This window comes from Pollachius pollachius (assembly GCF_949987615.1).
Source record: "Pollachius pollachius genome assembly, chromosome: 4".
Lineage (NCBI taxonomy): Eukaryota > Metazoa > Chordata > Actinopteri > Gadiformes > Gadidae > Pollachius > Pollachius pollachius.
The window spans coordinates 10,153,659-10,180,479 of NC_136937.1; the positions used below are offsets into that span (position 1 = coordinate 10,153,659).

Here is a 26,821-nt window from a genome sequence, read left to right on the forward strand (position 1 = left end):
TCTTAATTAGAGTCAGTAAAAATAATGGGTTATTCTTTTAGAGGTACATAACAGAGATACAGATACAGTTAAATATATTTATTTTCAGGTCATATGCCTCCTATTGAGTCCATCAATGTCAGACTAATACTCTCCTAAGAAATAACTTTAGGATAGATTATATCTCAATCGCAATATATATGAATATATACTGTGTGTTCATAAATAAATAGATAAAATCCTAAGAAAGAAAACAAATTACCTGATGGACAATTTAATAAAACTTCCCAATCAAGATCACATTGCTATGACTACAACATGAGACCAGTGGTTTGCGTTGTTCAGCTGCAGGATGCTATTGTGGTTTTCCTGTTTGATTCTCATCAGTTTATTGTTAGCCTGTTCAATCCTTTTTTCATTGAGGTGTGGACTGGCCAACAAAAACCATTGGGTTGTCTGTCGGAGCTGAGCCTTCCTCACATCCACTTAGTATTGATGTCTGAGTAGGTGCAGAGTTCTGAGGGTTGGACTCACAACATTTTAGGTCTCTGTGAAGGTAGAGGGATATCCAGTGTTGTGGAACACAGGCCATCTTCATCCTGAAAGAGACAGTTTGACATTGCTCCATCTGCCTCGGTTCCACAATAAAGAAAGCTGATGCCCCTGCAGGATTCTGTTTTGACAAAGCGATGTCCGAATTTACTCGTGTCAGTATAGCTATAACTTCTTACCATGGATGGTTCACCAATATCTATATTAAAACATCCTTAAAGTAGCATGCCATGGGAACTTTAACAAATGCACAGCACAGATACGTAAAGCTAAATCACAATTTTATTTAGATGAGACAACCAGAAATGTGCATAATCTAGCTACAATTTGGAAAACTGTTAAATCTTTCAAATCTAACTCATCATCAAGTTTACCTAAGCAAATTTGTGTTGATTCTATACAAATCACAGATAAAAATCATCACTTTCTTTTTGCTGGGCACCTTTTCTGTCAGGTTTCACCAAATGGCAGACGAGAACCCAATAGCACGACAAGAGAAACAGTTCAGGTGAAGAAACAGTGTTTATTCCAAGCAGAGGTCAAACCAGGTAGTCAACCCGTGTAGCAAACAAATCCAGTAGGAGCAGGCAACAGGGAAGGTCCAAAGTCCAAACAGGCAGGTCAATCCAGTAGGAACAGGCAAAAAGGAAGGTCCAAAGTCCAAAAAGGCAGGTCAAAAACACGTGCAGGCAGGTTAAGGATCAGAATGAGAAGACGCGGGAGAGCTACGTAAACACACTAGACAATCTGGCAAAGAACTGAGGGAAATGGACCAGTACATATACTGAGGGGCTGATTAGCTGATGAGGAGCAGGCGAGTATGGGGGTGGGGCAGGCCAGGTGAGTGAAAACAGCAGGTAATGCAGAGCAGGAGGGAGTGGCAGAGTCTGAAATGACATGAGTTAGTGTTAGTTAGTGTGGCAAAACAGGAAACAGACAAATGAAAAACTAAAGCCTTGCTGAAGTTGTGACAGAACCCCCCCCCCCCCCCCCCCCCCCCTCTAGGGACGGCTCCTGACGTCCCACCGTGCTGGTCAGGATGGTCCCTATGGAAAGCTGAGATGAGGTCAGGGTCCAAGATGTTACGAGCCGGAACGCATGAGCGATCCTCAGGGCCATAACCCTCCCAATTGACAAGGTATTGAAAACCCCTTCCCCGCCGTCGCGACTTGATGAGGCGATGGACAGAGTAAGCAGGACCCCCACCAATGAGCCGGGGGGGGGGGGGGGGGTGGCGGGGGTCTGGAGGAGGGCTGGAGCTGGCTTTCCTTAATGGGTTTGACCTTGGAGACATGGAAGGTGGGATGATTCCTCATAGATCGAGGAAGGCAGAGACGGACTGCAGCAGGGTTGATGACCTTAGTGATGGAGGACGGGCCCACAAACCTTGGGGCCAACTTCCTAGAATCTACCCGGAGTGGGAGGTAATGTGTGGACAGCCAAACCTTCCGACCAGGAGTGTAGCATGGTGCAGGGATCCGATGGCGGTTGGCATTTCTCTGGTACCGGTTGGACGAACGCAGGAGAGCAGAACGGGCCCGCAACCAGGTGCGCCGACAGCGCTGGATGAACGCCTGGACAGACGGGACACTGGCCTCTCGCTCCTGCTCAGGTAACAGTGGAGGTTGATATCCCCGAGAGCACTGGAAAGGAGAAAGCCCTGTTGCTGAGCTTGGAAGCGTATTGTGAGCATATTCAACCCACAAAAGCTGTTTGGACCAGGAGGATGGTGTCTGGGATGCGATGCAACGCAATGCAGTCTCCATTTCCTGGTTCATCCGTTCAGTCTGTCCGTTGGATTGACGATGGAAACCAGAGGAAAGGCTGACCGTGGCCCCCAACAGTTGGCAAAAGTCTGTCCAAAAACGAGAAGTGAACTGTGGCCCCCGATCTGAGTCAATGTCACAGGGGAGGCCGTGCAGACGGAAAACATGATGCAACATATGTTCAGCGGTTTCTTTGGCAAATGGTAACTTGGGCAATGGAACAAACTGAGCAGATTTAGAAAATCTGTCCACAATGGTTAGAATGGTGGTGTTACCCTCTGAGGGAGGCAGTCCGGTGACAAAGTCGAGTGAGATGTGGGACCATCGGCGATGAGTCATAGGCAGTGGCTGAAGAAGACCAGAAGGGGCATGGCGAGCAGTCTTGTGCTGAGAGCAAATCTTGCAAGCAGCAATAAATTCCTTGGTGTCCTCTTCAATGGAAGCCCACCAGAAATGTTGCTTCAGCGGAGCTAGGGTGCGCCTAACCCCCGGGTGACAGACAAGGCGAAAAGAGTGTCCCCACTGGAGGACCTGAGAGCGGAGATTCACAGGCACATACAGACGATTATCAGGGCAAGCACTGGGAGTCGGTTGGTCGGCCTGAGACCGTTCTACCTTGTCCACAATATCCCAGGTAACTGTGTCGATGACCACCTTAGTGAGGAGGATACTTTCATGTTGTGTGGGAGAGATGTCGGACTGGAACTGACGGGACAGGGAGTCTGGTTTGACATTCCTTGTACCTGGGCGATAAGACAGGGTAAAGTCAAAGCGATTAAAGAACGATGCCCATCTGGCCTGACGAGAGCTCAACCGTTTGGCTGACCGGATGTACTCAAGGTTTTTGTGGTCTGTCCATACAACAAACAGATGTTTTGCCCCCTCCAACCAGTGCCTCCAGTCCTCGAGAGCCAGCTTGACAGCCAATAACTCCCGGTTTCCGACGTCAAAACTTCTTTCTGCTGGGGACAATTTGCGGGAGAAAAAAAGCACACAGGTGTAACTTTTGGTCCTCTGCTGACCGCTGAGACAGGACTGCCCCCACCCCGGAGTTTGACGCATCCACTTCCACAACAAACTAGCAGTCTAGATCTGGTAGGATACGAATGGGAGCAGAAGAGAACCGTGATTTTAACTCACTGAACCTTTCTTCTGCAGCAGGGGACCATTGGAAGGCTACCTTCTGGGAGGTGAGGGCTGTCAGGGGAGCTGCCACAGAACTATAGTTGCAGATAATCCTGCGATAGAAATTGGCAAACCCCAGGAACTGTTGAAGCTTCTTCAGAGTGGTGGGAACCGGCCAATCCACCACTGCTTTAACTTTGGTGGGATCCATGTGAATTCGTCCGACTGAAATGATGTATCCCCGGAATGACACCTCAGTGGCATGGAACTCAGACTTCTCCACCTTCACAAACAGTTGGTTCTCAAGGAGTCTCTGGAGAACGCTGCGGACATGCTGCACATGTTCCTGTTCCGACTTTGAGAAGATTAGTATATCATCAAGATATACAAACACAAAAACATTGAGAAAATCCCGGAGCACATCATTCACTAAGGCTTGGAATATTGCTGGAGCATTAGTAAGTCCAAAAGGCATAACCAGGTACTCATAGTGGCCTCTAGGGGTGTTGAACGCCGTTTTCCCCTCATCCCCCTCCCTAAAGCGAACAAGGTGATAGGCATTCCTGAGATCAAGCTTGGTAGACACAGAAGCCCCTTGCAACAGTTCAAATGCAGAAGAGATGAGTGGGAGGGGGTACCTGTTTTTAATGGTGACATCATTCAGACCGCGGTCATCGATGCAGGGTCGGAGGGATTTGTCCTTATCCACAAAAAAGAATCCAGCTCCAGCAGGAGATGAAGAGGGACGGATGATGCCTGCTGCCAGTGAGTTGTTAATGTATTCGTCCATGGCCTTGGTTTCAGGGGCTGACAGAGAGAAGAGTCTCCCCCTTGGTGGTGATGAGCCAGGGAGGAGGTCAATGGCACAATCATTTGGGCGGTGTGGGGGAAGCGAGCTGGCCCATACTTTGTTAAACACCTCCTTTAAGTCAAAGTACTCGGATGGAACACCTAAGAGATCTGAGAGCTCATTAGAGGAAGAGGTGTTGAAGCCAGGTAACAAAGCAGATTTCAGACAGACCGCATGTCAATGTTCAGTCCATTGTAGAATGGAACCAGTCCTCCAGTCAATATGTGGATTATGTTTTACTAGCCAAGGAAACCCCAGGATGACTGGCTGCTGAGGAGCATTCATCAGGTGAAAGGTAAGTGATTCAGTGTGGTTACCTGATATGCCCAGATGAAGAGGAACAGTGCGGTGGGTAACTGTGCAGAGGAGGCGCCCATCCAGAGCAGTAGCCTCGATAGGCTTGACCAAGGGTTCCTGGTTAATACCCAGCTGCATGGCAAGACCACGATCCAAAGGTTGGTGTCAGCCCCGGAGTCAATGAGGACAGAGACAGTGTGTGATTGTCCATTACAATTGAGCTGGGCGTGAAGTAGTGCACGAGAGAGCATTTCAGAGTTCATGATACGGCTCACAAGCGCCCTCTGGATTCCTGGTGAGCCCTGTCTTTTACTGGACAGGAAGACACGTAATGACCTCCCTGCCCACAGTACATGCAGCAGTTCTCCCTTTGGCGCCGCTGTCGTTCAGCAGCTGACAGCCTGGTCCGGCCAAGTTGCATGGGCTCAACCGGGTCTCTAGGGGCACCAACGGGAGGAGAAAACATTGAAGTCGGGGGTGACGCTGGAGGACGTGGAAAGCTCCGGGGAGTCCTGGTCAGCGCTCTCTCTCACCTCCTTTCCTAGAGACGTCCATCGATGTGGATGGCCGTGGCAACAAGCTCGTCTAAATCTGTCGGAGGGTCCCCAGCCGCCAGATTTAGACGTATCCCACAGTTCTCTTTTTGGGACATGTGAGAGGCTGAAGTTCAAAAGTCAACTTGCAAAGTCAGAAAAGAGCGGCAGGTATCTCGAACTCCGGAAAAGCGCTCCAGAGCATTTAAGCGGGGTTCTGGACCCGGGGCAGTGGGAGGTGAAACCACTGGCGGTCGACTGGCCTGCATGAGCTGCTGGAGCTGACCGCTCAGAGTCTCCAAATGTTGGTTGTGGCGTGTAGAAGCCTCCCGGAAAGCCACCTCCATAGCGTAGCATTCTTGATTCATTTTCTCCATGTCGGCTGGGTTCATTTTTGGCCAGATTGTACTGTCAGGTTTCACCAAGTGGCAGACGAGAACCCAATAGCACGACAAGAGAAACAGTTCAGGTGAAGAAACAGTGTTTATTCCATGCAGAGGTCAAACCAGGTAGTCAATCCGTGTAGCAAACAAATCCAGTAGGAGCAGGCAACAGGGAAGGTCCAAAGTCCAAACAGGCAGGTCAATCCAGTAGGAACAGGCAAAAAGGAAGGTCCAAAGTCCAAAAAGGCAGGTCAATACACAAGCAGGCAGGTTCAGGATCAGAATAAGAAGACGCGGGAGAGCTAGGTAAACACACTAGACAATCTGGCAAAGAACTGAGGGAAATTGACCGGTACATATACTGAGGGGCTGATTAACTGATGAGGAGCAGGCGAGTATGGGGCCTGGGGCAGGCCAGGTGAATGAAAACAGCAGGTAATGCAGAGCAGGAGGGAGTGGCAGAGTCTGAAATGACATGAGTTAGTGTGGCAAAACAGGAAACAGACAAATGAAAAACTAAAGCCTTGCTGAAGTTGTGACATTTTCAGGTCAATAAAAAATCAACCCTTAGGCACACAGTCCCCTAATTTTGGAAATATTAACACTTTCTGCTTTAAGCTATTTACAAGGGAAATGTTTCTGTCAATATTGCAACATATGTAGAAAGTCGGCTGGACAGGAAGGGCTTGATCCATCTCTCCTGAAACTTGTAGCTGATATTATTGATAAGCCACTCACTTACATTTTTAATTAGTCCTTGGAACAAAACATTATTCCTTAATCCTGGAAGACCGCTAATGTAACACCTCTTTTTTAAAGTGGGGACCCCACATTATTGGACAATTATACCCCTTATCTAAACTTAGTAACCCAGCATTGGCTAAGATATTAAAGGCATTAGTCAGCGATCAATTAAAAGAGTTATTATCTTGCAACAGTATCCTCACCCCTTTTTAGTCGGGTTTCAAGAAGTAATTCATGACATTGTTACAGCTATTGATTGCAAAAACTCATGTGCAGTATTGTTTTTAGGCTTTTGATACAGTGGATCACAGCATTTTGTTAAAGTGTCTGGGTACAATTGGGGTGTCCACAAATGCTATTGGTTGGTTCAAGAACTATCTTACAACTAGATTTCAATGTGTTACATGTGATGGAATTACATCAAGGATGGCTACAATTATAATTGGAGTTCCACAAGGCTCCATTCTAGGGCCACTGTTGTTTACAATTAAAGTAAATGACATTTGCAAACATGTAAATGCTAATGTACGCCTCTATGCAGATGACACCGTTATCTATTGCACTGTCCCCTCTCCATGTGAGTCGTTAGTAAAACTGCAGGAGGCTTTCACAGCTCTACAAGAAAATGTACTGAGGTTAAAGTTGGTGCAAAACAAAACAAATACATGCTGCACAGATTCTCAGTCCAAAGTAAAATCGCAACCTCAAAGGCACAAGAAATAAAGAAGGTGCCATGCTACACATACTTTGGTTTTTTATTGGACGAAAATCTTTCATTTAATCCTCATGTAACACATTTGGTAAAGAAACTAAGAGTCAAGCTAGGTTTCTATTTTAGAAATAATGCTTGTTTTAATTTAAAAACTAGAAAATAACTTGTTGCAGCCACCTTTTTAACTGTTCTGGATTATGGTGACACTCTTTATATGCATGCTTCAAAGTCTGTATTGCGTTCTCTGGACTCTGTCTATCATTTAGCATTACGATTCATAACAAAAGCTGCAACTTGTACAGTTTATCTGGTTGGATGCCACTATCAATACGCAGACAACAAAATTGGTTAATTTAAATTTACAAAGCAGCTATTGGATTATTACCATCATATTTATCGGCGCTCTCATTGGCAACAAACAATATATAGAACCTCAGGTCTAGCAATACCATACTTTTTAATGTGCCTTCTGTTCGCCCTGAACTTGGTAATACGGCCTACCATTATAATGCCCCTTTAACTTGGAACGCACTACAAAAAACTGATACTCAATATGTTCATCCCCTTTTCTGATTTTAAATTATGTGTTGTAGAAACTTTACATTAGCAATGTGAATTTTTCTAGGTTGTCTTTTATAGCTTGCATATGTTTCCTGTTCTGTTAATAGTGTTTATGTTTTTTGTGTTGTGTTTAGAAGAAGAAAAGTGTGATACAGATGTTCATAATTGTATAGACATGTTTTCAGGTTATGTTTATCCTATTACATCCATCAATCCGTGAGACACATTCGTTTAAACTTGGAGGTGTTTAAAGCATCGATAATTGCTGTGAGGAGGTTGACTCTTTTTTAAAACGTCTATAGTCTCTGTATACATTTACCAGCTCCTCAACCCTCTGCTGGAACACAATATTCACAACAGCGCCAATTTCATTCGCCAGACTCTAAAATCCTGTTCAGCACTAGATGGAGTTGTAGGGCCGACTCCACAAAAGCTCCTAATGACAATTACAGGTAATAAGAGATACTTTGGGCAAAATAGCATCTGACTGTGATGAAAAAAAACCAAAAAACAAACGTGAAGCTGCTAAGCTAGTTTCAAAACTTAATAAACTAGAGACAGCATTAATGTTGAACATTAATAAATAAGTTGTGGGTCCGGGAACTGGGTAGGTTTAAGGTGACTGGTGGTCATCTACAAACAGGGACATGGATTTAGTAACTGCTCTGAGCCTTTTTCACTGGTATGTTGTCACTCTGCGAGACCAGTTGAGGAGCATACTGGTCATAAGTCGTAATTGAAAAGCACTTGACAGTTGAAGCATAAGAAAGACTATCAGAGCTTGCGTTGTTTGTTGTTGTATGCTTCTAGGGGCGTTTACCCAGAAAACCCAAAATGAAACTCTACCATCAATGTCAGCCAGCGGAAACAGTTGTGATGTCTGCATGCCGTCCAACCAGCAGTGCTTCCTATAAACAGGCTGAAGCTATACCACCATCCGAAAATACCCAACCACACACACACACACACACACACACACACACACACACACACACACACACACACACGTATGAACAAAAAGTAAAGTGTATGCACACAGACAGATGAACAAGAAAGAAATTTAGTTCATACCCACACTCAGTTGAACCACATAGGAGAAATGAAAATGAGGTAAAACTAACCATGGACAAAGGGTTCCAGTGAATTTACAAAAGCCTTAATTTATTTTAAGAATGTATGACACTTAGGATCCATGATTTACTGCAATGTGTCAGCCAATTTATGAGCCACTTATTTATCCAAGGTTTTCACCTTGCCAAAACTAGGTTTGATTCCCTCTGATCATTGGTGATTAAGAAAACTTAATGCTAGAAAAAGTATCGTTGAATAATTGCCAAACAAAAATGTTTACATGTTTTCTGGCATATTTTTATTTGTATTTGTATTGTAATATAAAATATAAGAATAATTTATTGAAGCAAAAGGTACTCCGAACAAGTTTGCTCTATCTTGTTTGATGCCAACTGAAATTGTGTGTGTACATCCACGACAATAAAAATGTAGTTTAATCTAATATGGAAATGTAACGAAACTCAGGTCATATCACCTCGCCTGGTACGCAGATAGATATAACCGCAACATTTTCCACAAGGCCAACCAATCACAAGTCATTTATAATCCTTCCGCCTTCAGTCAAATGGGTGTGATGAAAGTATCAAATGTCTTTACTCCTCCACAGATCATCATGATGAGCTGGACGTATGTCTTTCTTCCCATTATCTTGGGTAAAATATTTACGTTAAAATTTCTATTTCAATAATACATGAGTTGTATATGATGTCCTGTGTAATGATTGATTGGTATTTAGTGTTTTAAAATCACATTTATATATCATCATATATTGCTCCATGTTGCTGCACATTCGATCTTAATACTAATTGAAATTATTTTTCGTTCAGGTGCTGATGTGTCCTGTCTGGTCGTACTCTCTAACCCAGTAGTGGAGCTGACCATGAGACCAGGAGAAAACGTTACTCTATACTGTGACTGTAAACTCACACCTAATGTAAATCTTGTTTGGTACAGGAACTGTTCTCATGAAAATCAGCCAACACTATCTCTGAATTGGAAGCACAGACATAATGGCATTTTTGAATATGAAGAGAATGGAAGAAATTTCTTTCATTTAAACATGAAGAGGAACGAATCGTCAAACTCATGCGACTTGCTGATTAAGAACATTACTGATTCTCACCTTGGTCTTTACTACTGTGGAACTGAAAAACTGGATGTGACAAAAGGAAACAAGGAAAAATATATCTACACATATGGCAAAATAATTACAAGGATTTTGTTAGGTAAGTTGAGTGTTTTTTGTGGTTAAATTCATATGTATATGCAAATATGCAAACGTGTTGCATGTCAAGCATGTCAAGCACTTTTTAAAGATGGGCACAATGTGCTGATTGGAGACATTTGTGCCACTACGAACTCTACCATTACAATTACATTTACAATCGCTGCGATCATCCTGCACTTTTAAGCTAAAGTTCAGGACAACTGTAGAGGCCATTGAGTGTCTTGAATCATTAAATGTTTAGTTAATTCAATTTTTCTTCTTTTATATCCAACATTTAAATGTATTAATTCATGAAAACATCAAAATGAATCAGCCAGCATCCTTCAGCCAAAGCTTTAGGCCCTTTCCCACGAGGCGACTCACCCACGATAATGAGTTCACCGACGGGGAGAGGGGGGGGCGACCAGGGCTGAGGTCGGCTCAGATGGTTTTTAGTGTGCGGGGTCTAGAGACACGTAAATGTGCTGCCCCCCTTAGGGTTAGGAGGGCAAAGTCTTTTTCAAACCAGTTTAGTATTATGGGCCTGACTGCGTCCTGTAGAGGGGACTGAGACTGAAATCGGCGATGCAATGGGAACAGACAATGGGAGGAAACAAATGACCCGATAGCGTAGACCACCACTGATTGTCAAGACCGGTCGTATAGTGTGTACTGCCAAAGTCCTTCCCAACTTTAATGTTCACCTAGTGGGCAGGAGCATTCAGGAGTTATATCCTGGACATGAACCAAGATTGTAAAAAGGTAAGAACTAGCACCGCTGAATTTAAACAACATTATATTTCCTTAGATATCCCTTTAGATGCCGGTGCTGGAGACCCTGCTGCTCCAGACTGTGGACAGTGCTGGATGCTGCTGGTCACCCTGTGTCCCTCCTCTGCTCTCCTCTCTTTGTTCCTCTACTTCATCTGCAGTCACATGGGTAGGACATCATGTGCTTTTATTCACTGGATTCTCCTGCACCTCATTTGATTGAGTTGTCTCTTTTATTCTAACTCAATTTCTGTCTCAGTTCGTGCTGGAAAACACCCAGGTGTCCCTCAGGAAACCAGACCTTTAACACCGCAACATGAGGTATCTGATAGTACACCACTTACATTAAATGATGTTAAAACCCTGCTCTATTCAGAAGTGTGCTCAGTAGTTGTACTGTCCAAATGTCACGTTGTGTCTGTCTCTCACACGCAGGATGAAAACTACAGCCGTGTGTTTTATGCTGTGTTGGAAACTCCACAACACAAAGGATCTCACAGCTTCTTCGCCCGCAGTATTAGTGGGCTTTGAGAGGCGTATTGTTTATTGTTCCCCCCAGCACAACACACACAGCCCACTCAGGTCACACCCGCATAAAACCACAGTCACACAAACAAACACGGAAGCATGCACACACACACATCTTTGTATATATTGAAATTAACTTGTTGTTCTTCTCCTTAGTGCACGGCATTAATGCAATTATTGCACAGCATATTTGACCAACAAAATTTAAACATGCATTTGTATTTCATTGCATACACAAAAGTAGCCAGTCTTGTACTTTTGTTTTTGAAAGAAATAAAGTCCAAAGTGTATTAAATTGCAGGTTTTTTTTAATACTCGCTTTCCTTCTTAATTAGAGTCAGTAAAAATAATGGGCTATTCTTTTAGAGGTACATTACAGAGATACAGATACAGTTAAATATATTTATTTTCAGGTCATATGCCTCCTATTGAGTCCATCAATGTCAGACTAATACTCTCCTAAGAAATAACTTTGGGATCGATTACATCTCAATCGCAACATATATGAATATATACTGTGTGTTCATAAATAAATTGATAAAATCCTAAGAAAGAAAAGATATTACCTGATGGACAATTTAATAAAACTTCCCAATCAAGATCACATTGCTATGACTACAACATGAGACCAGTGGTTTGCGTTGTTCAGCTACAGGATGCTATCGTGGTTTTCCTGTTTGATTCTCATCAGTTTATTGTTAGCATGTTCAATCCACTTAGTATTGATGTCTGAGTAGGTGCAGAGTTCTGAGGGTTGGATTGCAACATTTTAGGTCTCTGTGAAGGTAGAGGGATATCCAGTGTCGTGGAACACAGGCCATTTTCATCCTGAAAGAGACAGTTTGACATTGCTCCATCTGCCTCGGTTCCACAATAAAGAAAGCTGATGCCCCTGCGGGATTCTGTTTTGACCAAGCGATTGTCTGAATTCACTCGTGTCAGTATAGCTATAACTTCTTACCATGGATGGTTCTCAAATGTATGAAGTTAAAAAACCAAACACTAGGAAGTTAAGGAGGTTAAAAGTAGCAACTGGGAGAAGCGGTTCTGGAACCTGATTCCCTGTGTTCTATTTCTTGAGTCAGGTGTTGTCTGATCAACTCTGGGGTCTTGAGCGGCTGGAGTTGGTACAGAGTCAAGATATGTAAAAAAGTTAGTGCTAAGTTGTTGCTATTTTCATCTTAATCAATCTCTTTTGCTCACGCTAGGCCCAAAATATATCAAACAATATCTATATACATACGTAGGCACTGACAGAGACCTTAAACTTGCATTATGCAACTTTGGAACTACAGGGTTTCTCATAAATAAAATGCGCCCATCCACAAGTTGTGTTAAAACGCAGGACAAGGGTTTGAAGCACCTGGGGAATGTGTATCATTATTAATTTATTACTTTGTTGAAATTTGTTGAATAATTGCAGAATATTCAATTCAATTTGCTTTTGTGACTTTGTAACTTTGTAAAAACAGAAGCATGCAAACCAATAACAATGTCAATAGAGCTCACATTTTTGATCCTTTGAACCAGGATTTTTTTTGTTATCTTGCTATGATTACTTAAAGCTACATTATGTCATCTCTAAAACAAGCTTATAAAATGGGTAGCTTAGTCCAAATTCACAAAATTAGAGAAAGTTGTCTCTGCCCGCTCCTCCCTCCCCAGACCCCAAACTCACGCGGGTTGCCATGTTGAGGGCACTGAACAAATTTGAGTGCAAGCCGAGCCGAACGCAACACATTTTGAGATTAAGACAATGATTATATTTCAACAATGTCAAGCGATGATGATGCATATTGTGGCATCCCGCCCCTTAAACCTCGGCCCGGGCGGGTCCGAGGATCAGTGGTGGACGGCGTATACCGCCGCCACCCACTAATCGGCAACAGAGAGCATCACTTCTCTCCCCCCAATCAGCGAGATAGGGGACACCTGGCCGGAGGGAGTTAGAGGACCAGAAGCCATCTTAAGAGGAGCACCAGAACGGCAGAAGGGGAGCGAGCGGCACGGGGGAAACACTCGAGACCCCAACCGAATAAAGGCTCACGGAGACCCTATGTAGAGTGCATTTGTTCCCTTTGATGATGGATCATTGTAATAAATGCAGAGTGTGGATTAACCCCCGACTTTGAAGTGTGGTATGTTCTTTGAACCCCAAGACATCGAGGAGCGGTTACCACATATATTGGAGAATGCAGGCATTGTGAAGAACCCCATCACAACCACAAGGTAGACTACCCACCAATCCGGCATGCAGAACCCGGACGGGACCGCCAACCCGGCCAAGTGTCGTCTCGGGCTGGAGGAGACGCGTACCTGGGGTACCAGGTAGGGCGGGGACCCGTCCGGCCACAGGAGAGCAAGGGGGCTGCCATCCGGGACTGGCCCCAACCCCGCACCATGAAGCAGGTGAAGACGTTTTTAGGACTAGTCGGGTATTGCCAGTGGTTTATACCCGGGTTTGCCACGCTGGCCAGCCACTGAACGACTTGACCCGGAAGGCCCTGCCGGATCGGATCACATGGTCCGAGGCAGGCAAACAGGCCTTTGGGACGCTCCGCGAGGCCCTATGCTCGGAGCCGGTGCTCATAACCCCCGACATTGCTTCCCCCCTGGTAGTGCACATGGACGCTTCGGAGGTGTGGCTGGGGGGAGTCCTGTCCCAGGTCCGGGCCGGAGAGGAACACCCCATCACGTACATCAGCCGAAAGCTACTACCGAACGAGCGGAACTACTCGACGGTAGAGAAGGAGGCCCTGGCCATCAAGTGGAGCCTGGATAAACTCAGGTATTATCTCCTAGGGAGGGAGTTTACCCTGGTCACCGACCACGCCCCCCTGAAGTGGATGGCCGGCGCCAAAGACACCAACGCCCGGGTGACGTGATGGTTCCTGGCCCTCCATGACTTCCGCTTTAAGGTGGACCACCGACCGGGCAGGGATCACGCCATTGCCGATGCCCTGTCACGTCGGGATACCTGCCTGGGCGGGTTCCCCGTCTACCCGAGGCCTGAGCAAGCGGTGGAGAAGTGTGGCTTCCCGCCCCTTAAACCTCAGCCCGGGCGGGTCCGAGGATCAGTGGTGGACGACGTATACCGCCGCCACACACTAGCGATAGAGAGCATCACTTCTCTCCCCCCAATCAGCGAGACAGGGGACACCTGGCCGGAGAGGGGAAAAGGCCCGGGAGCCATCTTAAAAGGAGCACCAGAACGGGAGCGAGGGGAGGAAGGAAGCGCTCGAGACCACGATCGACTAGAGATTCACGGAGACCCTATAGATAGTGATTGTGTTCCCTGTCGGAGATCATTGCAATAAATGCAGAGCGCGGCTTAACCCTCTTTCACGTGTGATTCGTACCTGGAACCTGGCACATTGGGAAGCGGGTTACCACTATATGTATATATATCAGTGGTGGGCCGTTATCGGCGTTAACGGCTGCGTTAACGCGAGACTCTTTATCGGCGATAAAAAAAATATCGCCGTTAATCTATTCTCAAAGTTGGGTGAAAACCAGGCGAATTGCACTGTAGGGGGCGAGAACGAGTCAGACTTCGAACCAGTGTATGCCTACTGTCAAATTACCACATCAAACGTGACGTGCTGACATGGATGCAGCTATGAAGCCGCCGTGTTTGCTAAAGGGAAAGTTTATTTTTAAGAAGCTTCCCAATGGAAACCTTGACAAAACTAAGGTTGTTTGCACCTTGTGCAATGCGGAATTAGTTTACTGTAGGAGTTCTTCCAGTCTCAAGTACCACCTAAACGCAAAGCACCCCTTAGCTAATGCGGAACTTGCCAAGCCAAGCAGTGCTGTAGCGCAGGGGAAGAGTCGTGTTCGTCAAACTACTATGTTTGAGTGCAACCGAGGCAAGCCCGTCAGCACAGCTTTATCAGACAATCTAACGAATCTCCTCGCTCAGTGGATCGCCACCAGCTGCCGGCCCATCAGCGTGGTTGAAGATGATGGGCTCGAGCTTGTTCTCCAGGCGGCCACAGGTGACCCATCTTACAAACTACCTGCAAGGCGAACTATCATGAGAAGAATAAATGACCAGCACGCCTCAGAGAAAGCCGCAAAAGATGAGAAGATGGTAGAGGCGACGTGTGTAGCACTGACTGGGGACCATTGGACATCTGTCAATAACGATAACTACCTCGGCGTTACTGTACACCTCATCGATGCCAGCTGGGAACTCATCTCCTTCGCTCTAGGTAGGCTACGTTATGTAATTTTAACAGTGTTGGGCAAGCTTAGCTATCAGTTACTCTACCATAAATAAAGCTTCACTACACAAAAGCTACCACCCAGGCAAATGTAGGCGAACAAGCTAAGTTACACAGCAAAAGTAGTTCATTCAATTTCAACATACATGTTTAAGTTGAACCAAATTTCAAGGAAATGTGTGTTCAAATTTGGATTGAATCTGTGATTAATAAGAAGTCTCAAAATTCCAAAGATAGGCCTACAAGTTCAAGTATGTTGCAGGGATATTCTCTATACTAATGGCTGCGCTGTGTTTAGCCACAAAAATACCCCAGAAATAGTGGCCAAGCTACTTCAAGAAGTTAAAGGGGTAGTTCGGAATTTTGGACATAGGGCCTGATTCCCAAGTTAGCCTTGGTGTTCTTTGTCATTGGAGACAATTTTCAACACATTTCATTCAGTCCTTCTAGTTGCAGAGTTCGCTCATGCTAGGCTAGCGCAAGTCAACGGGCAATGCTAGCCTGCTAATAAAACAGTCTTGCCCACTCCACAGTACACCCGAGGTAAATCAATTATAACGCCAGAAGTGAAAAGACTGAAAAGTTACTTGATTCAAGAAATAGTGAAGCTACCACCAAGCTACTGAGATTTGTAGTTAGTAACTAGCTTAGCTACAAGTAGTGAAGCTACTGCCCAACACTGAATTTTAAATTACATTATTTAATTTAATTACTTATTAATTACCACAACACCATGAATTACCACCACAACATTATGTTTGCTTCTTGATGATTGCTAGTTGTTTACTACTACTAGTGAACTTATTCTGATCTACTTTGTCTGTCCGTTAGGTGTGATGAAAACAGAGGAGCGTCACTTTGCCGAAGCGTGTGCCAGGCAGTTTCTCGACGTCGCTAATCAGTGGGGGATAACTGACAAAATCAGCACTATTGGAACAGACAGCGCTCCTAATATGGTGGCAGCAGGGAGGATACTGTCATTCGAGCATGTGCCCTGTGTTGCGCATGTTGTACAGAGAGCTATTGTAATGTCACTTCGGGAAGGTGGTTTTGATGGTGCACTGGCCAAGTGCCGTAAAGTGGTCGGACATTTCAAACACAGTCCGGCCAACTCAGACGAGCTGAATGCCCAGCAAGCCTCCCTTGGACAAGATCAGGAGCAACTCGTGCAAGATGTTCCAACACGGTGGAATTCCACCCTTGAGATGATCAAGCGTGTGAGGCGCAACAGAGACGCACTGCACACAACGCTGTCTCAGCAGAAGCACAATCTGGCCCTCCCAACAAATGCTGAAAATGAGAAGTTGGCAAAGCTAGAGAAACAGCTGGAGCCATGCAGGTATGGTCTACAAATATAGCGTGTTCATGAATTGGCATACAAGTTAAATGTATTGTGATTAAGAACTTTAAAAATGTGTAATCTGAGTTAAATGAATTAGTCATTAATTAATTATTGCTCTGTGTCTGTCTGTCTGTCTGTCTGTGTAGGTACATCACTGAGCTCCTTGGTGGGGATAAGTATGTATCGTGCTCTATGGTTCTACCTGCCCTGTGCCACCTCCAGCATGCGATGAAGATCTCAGATGATGATCCTGCCTATATTGTGCGATTCAAGGCTGCCTTCACCACGGACCTCAACCAGCGGAGGGAGAAAATAAACCTGGAATGGCTTAAGGTATGTCAGACTGACCAGAAGATAACTGCATTGTTTGATCATTAGAAACTGTTAAGCCAGTAGATCGGTCGATGTATAGATAGATTAATGAGTCATGAAGAAATATGGAGGTTGGATTTGGAAAGTGAAATTTTCGTCAATCAATAATTATTATTTTTTGGTTCATTTTTTGTTCATCAAAGGTGGCGACTGCTTTAGATCCACGATTTAAGGACCTCAAGTGCTTGCCCAGAGCAGAGAGGGAGCCAGTGTGGGCAAAGCTAAGGGAGTTGGTGAAGGGAGAAGAACCTGCTCTGCAGCCACTCGGGGAGGAGAACCCTGAGCCACCCAAGAAGAAAACAGCCCTGCTAGTCATGGGATCAGACTCAGAATCAGATCAGGAGACACCAGAAGACAATACTGTGGAGAGGTACAAGGTAGAGCCCAGTGCCAGCTTAGATCAGTGTCCACTGAAGTGGTGGTCGGAGCACAATGCTGTCTATGGTAAGATTGCCCACATTGCCCGTAAATACTTGGGGACTCCTGCCACAACTGTCCCATGCGAGAGACTTTTTTCTTTAGCAGGCCATATTGTGCAGAAGAAGAGATCTAAATTGTCACCAGAAACTGTGAACAAGCTGGTCTGCCTGAGTGACTGGTGGAAGAAGAAGAAATAGATTCTCATGTTCTTAAGTTCATCATGGCCTGTCATGTAGGCCTAAAGTTCAAAATTCATGTTCAACTGAATAAACAGTCCATAAACACAAGTGCATCTTATTGAACATTATTTATTTTCATCACCAATTATCATAGTAGAACAGCTTTTTTCAAGCAGTTTGTGATGCATTTTGGAAACAGGAGATGAGCCCCTGGTCTAATGCGCCACCTGGCTTGAGAGACCCTTTCTAAAAGACTTACTTTTGGTCATTATTTAGGTAGCACACATATTATGAATGCCTTCGGCAGAATTCAAATGAGCCATTTTAATCTAGATTAATCTAGATTAATTTCTAGATTAATCTAGATTAAAAATAATAATCTATGCCCACCTCTAATATATATATATATATATATATATATATATAAATATATATATATATGTATGTATGTATGTATGTATGTATGTATGTATGTATGTATGTATGTATGTATGTATGTATGTATATATGTATATGTGTATTATTAATATAAAGAGATATATCGCTCAGGTAAGCCTATAGATACCGTTGCTGGAGACTCAGCTGCTCCAGACTGTGGACAGTGCTTGATGCTGCTGGTCACCCTCTGTCCCTCCTCTGCCCTCCTCTCTTTGTTTCTCTACTTCCTCTTCCTGTTTTATGCTGTGTTGAAAACTCCACAACACAAAGGATCTCAGCACTTCTCCGCCCGCAGTACGAGTGGGCTTTGAGAGGCGGATTGGTAAGGGTTCCTCCCACCACAACACACACAGCCCAACGCACGCACATAGACTCACCAACAACAACACACATGTTGCACACACAAACACACATGTTTGTATGTATTGAAATTGCTTGTGGTTCTTGTTATTTTGATACCTTGAAATCTATACAACATGTATGAATGTTCAGTTTGTTACACCAAAAACATTGAAATGTGCATTTGTATATCGTTTTATACCCAAAAGTCAATTGTATATTATATATTTTTGATAAAATGTATGAATAAATAAAGTCCAAGAGTCTTGTATGGCAGTTTGTTTTAAATGATCTCTTTCATACTTTTATTTGAATCAGCATAAGAAAAGCGTGACACAGAATTATATAGACATGTTTTCAGGTTATATTTATCCTATTAAATCCATTAATCTGTGCGGCACATTCGTTAAATCTTGGAGGTGTCTAAAGCATTGATAATTGCTGTGAGGAGGTTGACTCTTTTTTAAAACGTCTATAGTCTCTATATATTTACCAGCTCCTCAACCCTCTGCTGGAACACAATATTCATAACAGCGCCAATTTCATTCGCCAGGTTCTAAAATCCTGTTCAGCACTAGATGGAGTTGTAGGGCCGACTCCACAAAAGCTACTAACGACAATTACAGGGCAATAAGAGATACTTTGGGCAAAATAGCATCTGACTGTGATGAGAAAAACACAAACCAAACGGGAAGCTGCAAAGCTAGTTTCAAAACTTAATAAACTAGAGACAGCATTAATGTTGAACATTAACGACTAAGTTGTGGGGCTGGGAACTGGGTAGGTTTAAGGCGACTGGTGATCATCTACAAAAAAGGGACATCAGTAACTGCGCTGAGTCTTTTTCACTGGTATTTTGTCACTCTGCGAGCCCAGTTGAGGAGCATGCTGGTCACAAGTTGTTATTGAAAAGCACTTGACAGTTGAAGCATAAGAGACTATCAGAGCTTGCGTTGTTTGTTGTTGCATGCTTCTAGGGGCGTTTACCCAGAAAACCCAAAATGAAACTCTACCATCAATGTCAGCCAGCGGAAACAGTTGTGGTGTCTGCATGCCGTCCAACCAGCAGTGCTTCCTATAAACAAGCTGAAGCTATACCACCATCAGAAAATACACACACACACACACACACACACACACACACACACACACACACACACACACACACGCACACACACACACACACACACACACAAACACACGCACACACGCACACACACACACACACACACACACACACACACATATACACACACACGTATGAACAAAAAGTGAAGTGTATGCACACAGACAGATGACTTAGAACAGAAATTTAGTTCATATCCACACTCAGTTGAACTACATTGGAGAGATGAAAATGAGATAAAACTAACCATGGACAAAGGGTTCCAGTGAATTCACAAAAGCCTGAATTTATTTTAAGAATGTATGACACTTAGGATCCATGGTTTACTGCAGTGTGTCAGCCATTTCATGAGCCACTTATTTATCCCAGGTATTCACCTTGCCAAAACTAGGTTTGATTCCCTCTGATGCCGCCAAATGCTATTAATATTATATTGTTATATTATATTCAATTAATACTTAAACAAGATTTCTGTATCATTGGTGATGAAGAAAACTTAACGCTAGAAAAACTATAGTTGAATAATTACCAAACAAAAATGTTTACATGTTTTCTGACATATTTTTATTTGTATTTGTATTGTAATATAAAATATAAGAATAATTTATTAAAGCAAAAGGTATTCCGAAAACGTTTGATGTTGTTTATCTTGTTTGATGCCAACTGAAATTGTGTGTATGCATCCATGACAATACAAATTTAGTTTAATCTAATATGGATATGTAATGAAACTCAGGTCATATCACCTCGCCGGATACGCAGATAGAAATAACCGCAACATTTTCCACAAGGCCAACCAATCACAAGTCATTTTTAATCCTTCCGCCTTCAGTCAAATGGGTGTGATGAAAGTATCAAATGTCTTTACTCCTCCACAGATCATCATGATGAGCTGGACGTATGTCTTTCTTCCCGTCATCTTGGGTAAAATATTTACGTTAAAATTTCTATTTCAATAATACATGAGTTGTATATGATGTTCTGTGTAATGATTGATTGGTATTTAGTGTTTTAAAATCACATTTATGTATCATCATATGTTGCTCCATGTTGCTGCACATTTGATCTTAATACTAATTGAAAATATTTTTTGTTCAGGTGCTGTTGTGTCCTGTCAGGTCGTACTCTCTAACCCAGTAGTGGAGCTGACCGTGAGACCAGGAGAAAACGTTACTCTATACTGTGACTGTAAACTCACACCTAATATAAATCTTGTTTGGTACAGGAACTGTTCTCATGAAAATCAGCCAACACTATCTCTGAATTGGAAGGCCAATCATCATGGTATTTTTGATTATGGCAAGAGTGGAAGAAATTTCTTCCATTTAAATATGATGTGGAACGAATCGTCAAACTCATACAACTTACTGATTAAGAACATTACTGGTTCTCAACTTGGTCTCTACTACTGTGGAACTGAAAAACTGGATCGGAAAAAAGGAAACAAGACAGAACATATCTACACATATGGTAAAATAATCACAAGGATTTTGATAAGTAAGTTGACTTTTTTTGTGGTCAAATTTATTAATATGAATTCAAATTATTATCATACGTCAGGATAATATGCAAATGTGTTCCAAGTCAAGCACTTTTTAAAGATGGGCAGGTTGTGCTGATTAGAGACATTTGTGCCACTACAAACTCTACCGTTATAATTACATTTACAATCCCTACGATCAACCTGCACTTAAAGATAAAGTTCAGCACAATTGTAGAGGCTAGAGAGCGTATTGAGTGATTAACTGTTTAATTAATTAAATGTTCCTCTATTATATCCAATATTTAAATTTATTAATTCATGAAAACATCAAAATAAATCACCCAGCATCCTTCAGCCAAAGCTTTAGGCCCTTTCCCACGAGGCGACTCACCCACGATAATGAGTTCACCGACGGGGAGAGGGGGGGGCGACCAGGGCTGAGGTCGGCTCTGATGGTTGTTTAGTGTGCGGGGTCTAGAGACACGTAAATGTGCTGCCCCCTTAGGGTTAGGAGGGCAAAGTCTTTTTCAAACCAGTTTAGTATTATGGGCCTGACTGCGTCCTGTAGAGGGGACTGAGACTGAAATCGGCGATGACGGTGGGAACAGACAATGGGAGGAAACAAATGACCCGATAGCGTAGACCACCACTGATTGTGAAGACCAGTCGTATAGTGTGTACTGCCAAAGTCCTTCCCAACTTTAATGGTCACCGAGTGGGCAGGAGCATTCAGGAGTTATATCCTGGACAATGGTCGAACAAACTTAACTTCTATGAACCAAGATTGTAAAAAGGTAAGAACTAGCACCACTGAATTTAAACATTATATTTCCTTAGATATCCCTTTAGATGTCAGTGCTGGAGACCCTGCTGCTCCAGACTGTGGACAGTGCTGGATGCTGCTGGTCACCCTGTGTCCATCCTCTGCTCTTCTCCTCTCCCTCCTCTCATCCTTGGTCGTCTACCTCCGCTGCAGAAGGAAAGGTACCGTATATATCTCTGTTAACTGGCATCTTCTGTATCTTGAGAACACCGTCGCTACATATTGTCTTCTGTAGAAGCAGCCACTGTCTCCCTTTGCTGGTTTTGTGGCCTTATAATGACTCTTTGTGTTTCTTTAAGATGAAGACCTCCATGTTGCTCAGACATCACCCAGCAGTAGAGATGTAACATCAATCAGGAACCAGGTAACGTATAGTTCATATTGTGATGTAATGGTAGAGTACAGTATGGAGTACATTTACAGGTTATGGTGGACTCCTGTACAAAGATGTTTACTGAAGGCTGAATGAACATCAATGGACCCAATGTTCAGCGAAAGTCAGATGTTATTAGACGCAGGAAGAGAAGTGCTCTACAGGAAGTAGCTTCTTCCTGGAGAGTCGCCTCATAAGGGTCTAACAAGCGACACACTTTAGCAGTGTTCAATAGTTTGATTTGACATGGGAAACCAACCATTATGTTGACGATGTAATACTATGATGTGTGTTGATGATGTTATGGTTTATTAAAGTGTACATTATGTTGATGACGTAAGTTTATAGTAGAGTGTACAGTATGTTGATGATGTAATGGTGTAGCAGAGAGTAAAGTAGGGTAATGATGTCTAAGTGGTATCAATGGTTATATGTCTCTCTCAGGATGAAGATGGCCTGTGTTACGCTACACTGGATATCCCTCTACGTTCTCAGAGACCTAAAAAGAAGAGAGTCCAACCCTCAGAGTTCAGCACCTACTCAGGCATCAATACTAAGAGGATGTGACCACGACCGAGTCTTTTAGTACAAATACTTCCTCAATATGACCTCATCTTTATGCTGTGAAGAGGATGAAGAATATATAGTTTAGTTATATATAGTTATATATATATTATATAGTATAGCTCTATCAGTCTCAAGAAAGTGCAAACATGTGATAAAGTAAAGCTTGTTTTGACATATGTTTTAAATACCATATACTTTTTGCATATTGTTTGTCAATAGTCTAAATCCAATAATGTGTTTTGGCTATGTTTATTTGCTACATTATTAGAAATCGTTTGCTGTTCTTTGTTTACTATGTAGTAGGGTTGAGTGAAGGGTAATGTACAAAGGCCTATGTGTGTATCAGGTTATGATCTTGAAATGGCTAAAGCTATTCTGCGTATAGTTTCAATGTTTGCTTGGCAGTCTCTGCTCCTTGTCTTTCAAGTAGGATGTTGGCGGCCCCTTTAATACCTTTAATACCTTTAAGAACACTTCATTACAACAAAAATAAAGGTAACATTTTACAATAAGGCTCCATTAATTAACCATCAATTTACATTAGCTATTGCAGTAATATGAATTAACTAAAAGTTATTTAACAGTTAACTAATCTAGTAATCATTTACTAACTGTGTTCATTTTTACTAATGGTGTTCATGTTAACTGAGGTCATAATTTCTGCATTATTTATCTCTAAATATAGTGTTAAAGGAAACAATGGGATTTATTCAACCTGTATTTTTCAACAAATATTGCAATCACTAGGGTTCTAAGAGTGGTTCTAGCTATATTAAAAAAATAAATAAATTATGTTGATCCATTATTGAGCAAGAAGGTCAACCGCAAAACAGGCTGCAATGTGATCATTTAGGCCCTAAATGATCACATTGCAGCCTGTTTTGGTGGACGTTCATTGACGGGCACTTTTGCCCTGAGTTTTAGGGCGAAAGCGTTTGTCAATGTAGAGAGCTGGAGAGGAGATTTATGGCTTTGTTGGATGAAAGAAATAGTAGATAGTAGTAGTATAGATAGTAGTAATAGTAGCGTTATCTAAAAGATTTCCGTGAATAAGAATTTACATTGTAATGATATTAGGGAAATTCCCTGCAAAAACAAGTTTTCAACTACTATGCTAATGCAATATAATTATTTGTATAACTGCATTCACTTATGGTTATTAATAGTTATTTAATGTTTCCTTCTTGTAAAATGCTACCAGAACACTAACCGTGTTCACTACCAGATGAAGATATACTGAGGCACAGGGACATGACATCGTCGCAGTCAGTGTTGGGGTAGTTAGTTACTCAAAAAAAGTAATTAGTTACTTATTACTAGTTACTTCTGTAAATTGAAATGAGATTACTTTACTAGTTACTGCAAAAGTAACTTCACTACTTATTACTTTACTTTCCAGTTTCTTAATTTACCGTAGATACATGGACAAACATCATAGCCCTTTCATCACTTAGTGTTTATTGTATAAATCTATCCAAAATAGTATATAAAACAATATGAAAGACTTATATCCCTGTCTGCACAAAGAAATGCCTCAGTGTAAAATCCACAAACAACAGGACAAAGTAGGCTAGGATGAGGTCAATCAGTAGCATTTGGGAAACATGAGAACAAAAATCAAGTGGTCAATGAAAAATAAAAAAGGTCACTGTATCCCATACAATTAAAACAGAAATTCACTTATGCGGCGGGGACACATACTGTTACTTTATGTGGTCCAATGGATGAATGAACCTGATCTATTGCTCAAGCTATGACATCGTAAGTGTGTCTTCCTCTCACCCTCTTGCAGACAAGAGCAGCCTTCTCAAGTTTTAAAGTAATGCTGTCTATCCAGTGCACCGTCATTCCTAAGTAACTTTAGTTACTCAGGAAACCAGACCTTTAACACCGCACCATGAGGTATGTTACGGTTGCGGACCGACCCCACGCCCTCATGGTTAAAATCCTCCGTTTGTCAAAGGCCATGCAAATGACCATGTGTTTTTCCCCGCATGTGATTTGTTTACCCTTATGTTAATTTTGATGTGCCTTTCCCCGGACGTGGTTGGTTGCTGCACCGGAAAGCTGAGGATCCGAGGAAGACAAAAGACGGGCGAGCTCAACATTCTGGGCAGCTTGTCTCGGATTTGCAGCTCGCAATTCAGGTCTTCAAATGCTTATTTTGTACTTGGTTGAGGCTCTTGTTAGCTACCTGGGAACTTGGCCAGGGTAGGTTTGTTAGAAGTTATCGAAAACCGACACGCAGTTATACCTTTGTTTAGAAACACTTGGCGCAGGGGTGCTGTTCCACTCGTGTGTTTTGGGGAGCTTTTCTTTGGTTATATTAATTTCTTTGATTTGGACAGCACCCAATGGCCCTTTTCCTTTTGTAGTTTTGCCTCCTATGTTTGTGTTTAATTGATTACCCCAAGATCCGGGTTAAATAAACAACTTTAAGTTAACCAAAGACATCTGGTTTTATGTTGCCACCCCTTTCCCTAGCGGGGGACGTAACAAGGTATCTGATAGTACACCTCTTACATTAAATGATGCTAACACCCTGTTCTATTAAGAAGTGTGCTCAGTAGTTGTACTGTCCAAATGTCACGTTGTGTCTGTCTCTCACACGCAGGAGGAAAACTACATCCGTGTGTTTTATGCTGTGTTGGAAACTCCACAACACAAAGGATCTCACAGCTTCTTCGCCCGCAGTACGAGTGGGGTTTAATAGGCGTTGTAGTGGACATTATGGAAACAATTCCCCATACTGTGTGTTACATTTATTTCCCTTGATATATATTCCCTTATTATCCTTGTTATGCTTATCATCAGTCGTGCGTTCTGCACGACATGTTATTGTGTTCCAATATAAGGGACGCTGTCTCTTTAAGGAAGCGGACCTGTTTTGGTTGTGATGCCAACGGCGCGTTTTGTTTATTCCGGTTTTGTGAGCAACAATAAATGACACGCCGTTGCGTTGTCAACGTGAGAAATCGCTTCTTTCATCAAATTACGATTTCCACACTGGTGACCCCGACGTTTGTCTGCTGGACGCATTCCAGTGACACACCGAACAACTATGTCGACGAATGCTGTTTCATTGAAACTCCCGGAGTTCTGGGAGTCGTCGGCTTCTGCTTGGTTCGCGCAGACTGAGGCACAGTTCGCGTTGCGTGAAATTACCGCGGACACCACCAAATACTACTATGTAGTGTCGGCCCTCGGCAGTTCAACAGCAACAAGAGTGGTTAGTCTCCTGAAACATCCCCCTGCAGAGAATAAGTATACAGCACTCAAGGCTCACCTGCTGAAGACTTTTGAACTTTCTGATGCTGAGAGGGCTAGCCGGCTATTTTCTCTGCAAGGCTTGGGCGACAGCAAACCGTCTGAACTTATGGACAGGATGTCGGATCTGCTTGGAGAGCACAGGCCTGATTTCCTCTTCGTCCAGCTCTTCCTGCGTCAACTCCCGTCTCAGGTACGGGCTGCTTTGGCCAACACTGCCATCACTGATTGCCGCGCGCTGGCAGAGGAGGCTGACAGGTTTTTTCTGGCTGTTCAACACCCTGGCATGACTGCTGCTGCGCTCCATCCTGCGTACGCAATTGCAACCAACTCGGCCCAAGTCCATCACACCGCCGCCCCGCTCCCTGGTGGCTCAGCGCTCACTGCAGTGGCTACAGTTTCGCACCGGCAGCGTTCTGACACAAGCCTGTGTTTTTACCACGCTAAATTCGGCTCCAGGGCCAAGAAATGCCTACCACCTTGCAGCTTCAGGGGGACGGGAAACGCCAGGGCCGGCGCTCAGTAGTGGTTTTGAGTGTCGGCCGCACTGGCAGGCTGCTGTTCATCCAGGACACCATCTCCGGGCGCCGTTTCCTGTGTGACACCGGCGCACAGAGGAGCATTCTGCCTGCATTACCACTGGACATCCTGGCGGATGGATTTGGCCCCCCCCTGGAGGCTGCTAATGGTAGCCCCATATGCACTTATGGCACTCGACACGTTGCACTATGTTTTGGCGGTCAGCGGTTTAGCTGGGACTTTATCACAGCCAAAGTGGCTGTCCCCC

General features: G+C 43.4%; 1 protein-coding gene and 2 long non-coding RNA genes across 3 annotated transcripts; all 3 read left to right on the top strand.

Moving 5' to 3' along the window:
* Positions 1–9,148: 9,148 nt before the first annotated feature.
* Positions 9,149–11,582, top strand: LOC307074452. Its single transcript, XR_013811793.1, has 5 exons — positions 9,149–9,226; positions 9,401–9,799; positions 10,589–10,720; positions 10,811–10,872; positions 10,987–11,582. It is a non-coding gene; the product is annotated as an uncharacterized lncRNA (long non-coding RNA).
* Positions 11,583–13,479: 1,897 nt separating this feature from the next.
* On the top strand, positions 13,480–17,636 carry LOC307075158 (E3 SUMO-protein ligase ZBED1-like; the record flags this gene model as incomplete). The annotated part of the gene is made up of 7 exons (XM_079735661.1): positions 13,480–13,488; positions 13,557–13,867; positions 13,998–14,107; positions 14,805–15,293; positions 16,137–16,644; positions 16,794–16,980; positions 17,163–17,636. The coding sequence occupies 7 exons, from the start codon at positions 13,480–13,482 to the stop codon at positions 17,634–17,636; spliced, it is 2,088 nt and encodes a 695-aa protein (XP_079591787.1).
* Positions 17,637–20,399: 2,763 nt separating this feature from the next.
* Positions 20,400–21,942, top strand: LOC307075297. Its single transcript, XR_013811839.1, has 3 exons — positions 20,400–20,445; positions 20,620–21,018; positions 21,842–21,942. It is a non-coding gene; the product is annotated as an uncharacterized lncRNA (long non-coding RNA).
* Positions 21,943–26,821: the final 4,879 nt, after the last annotated feature.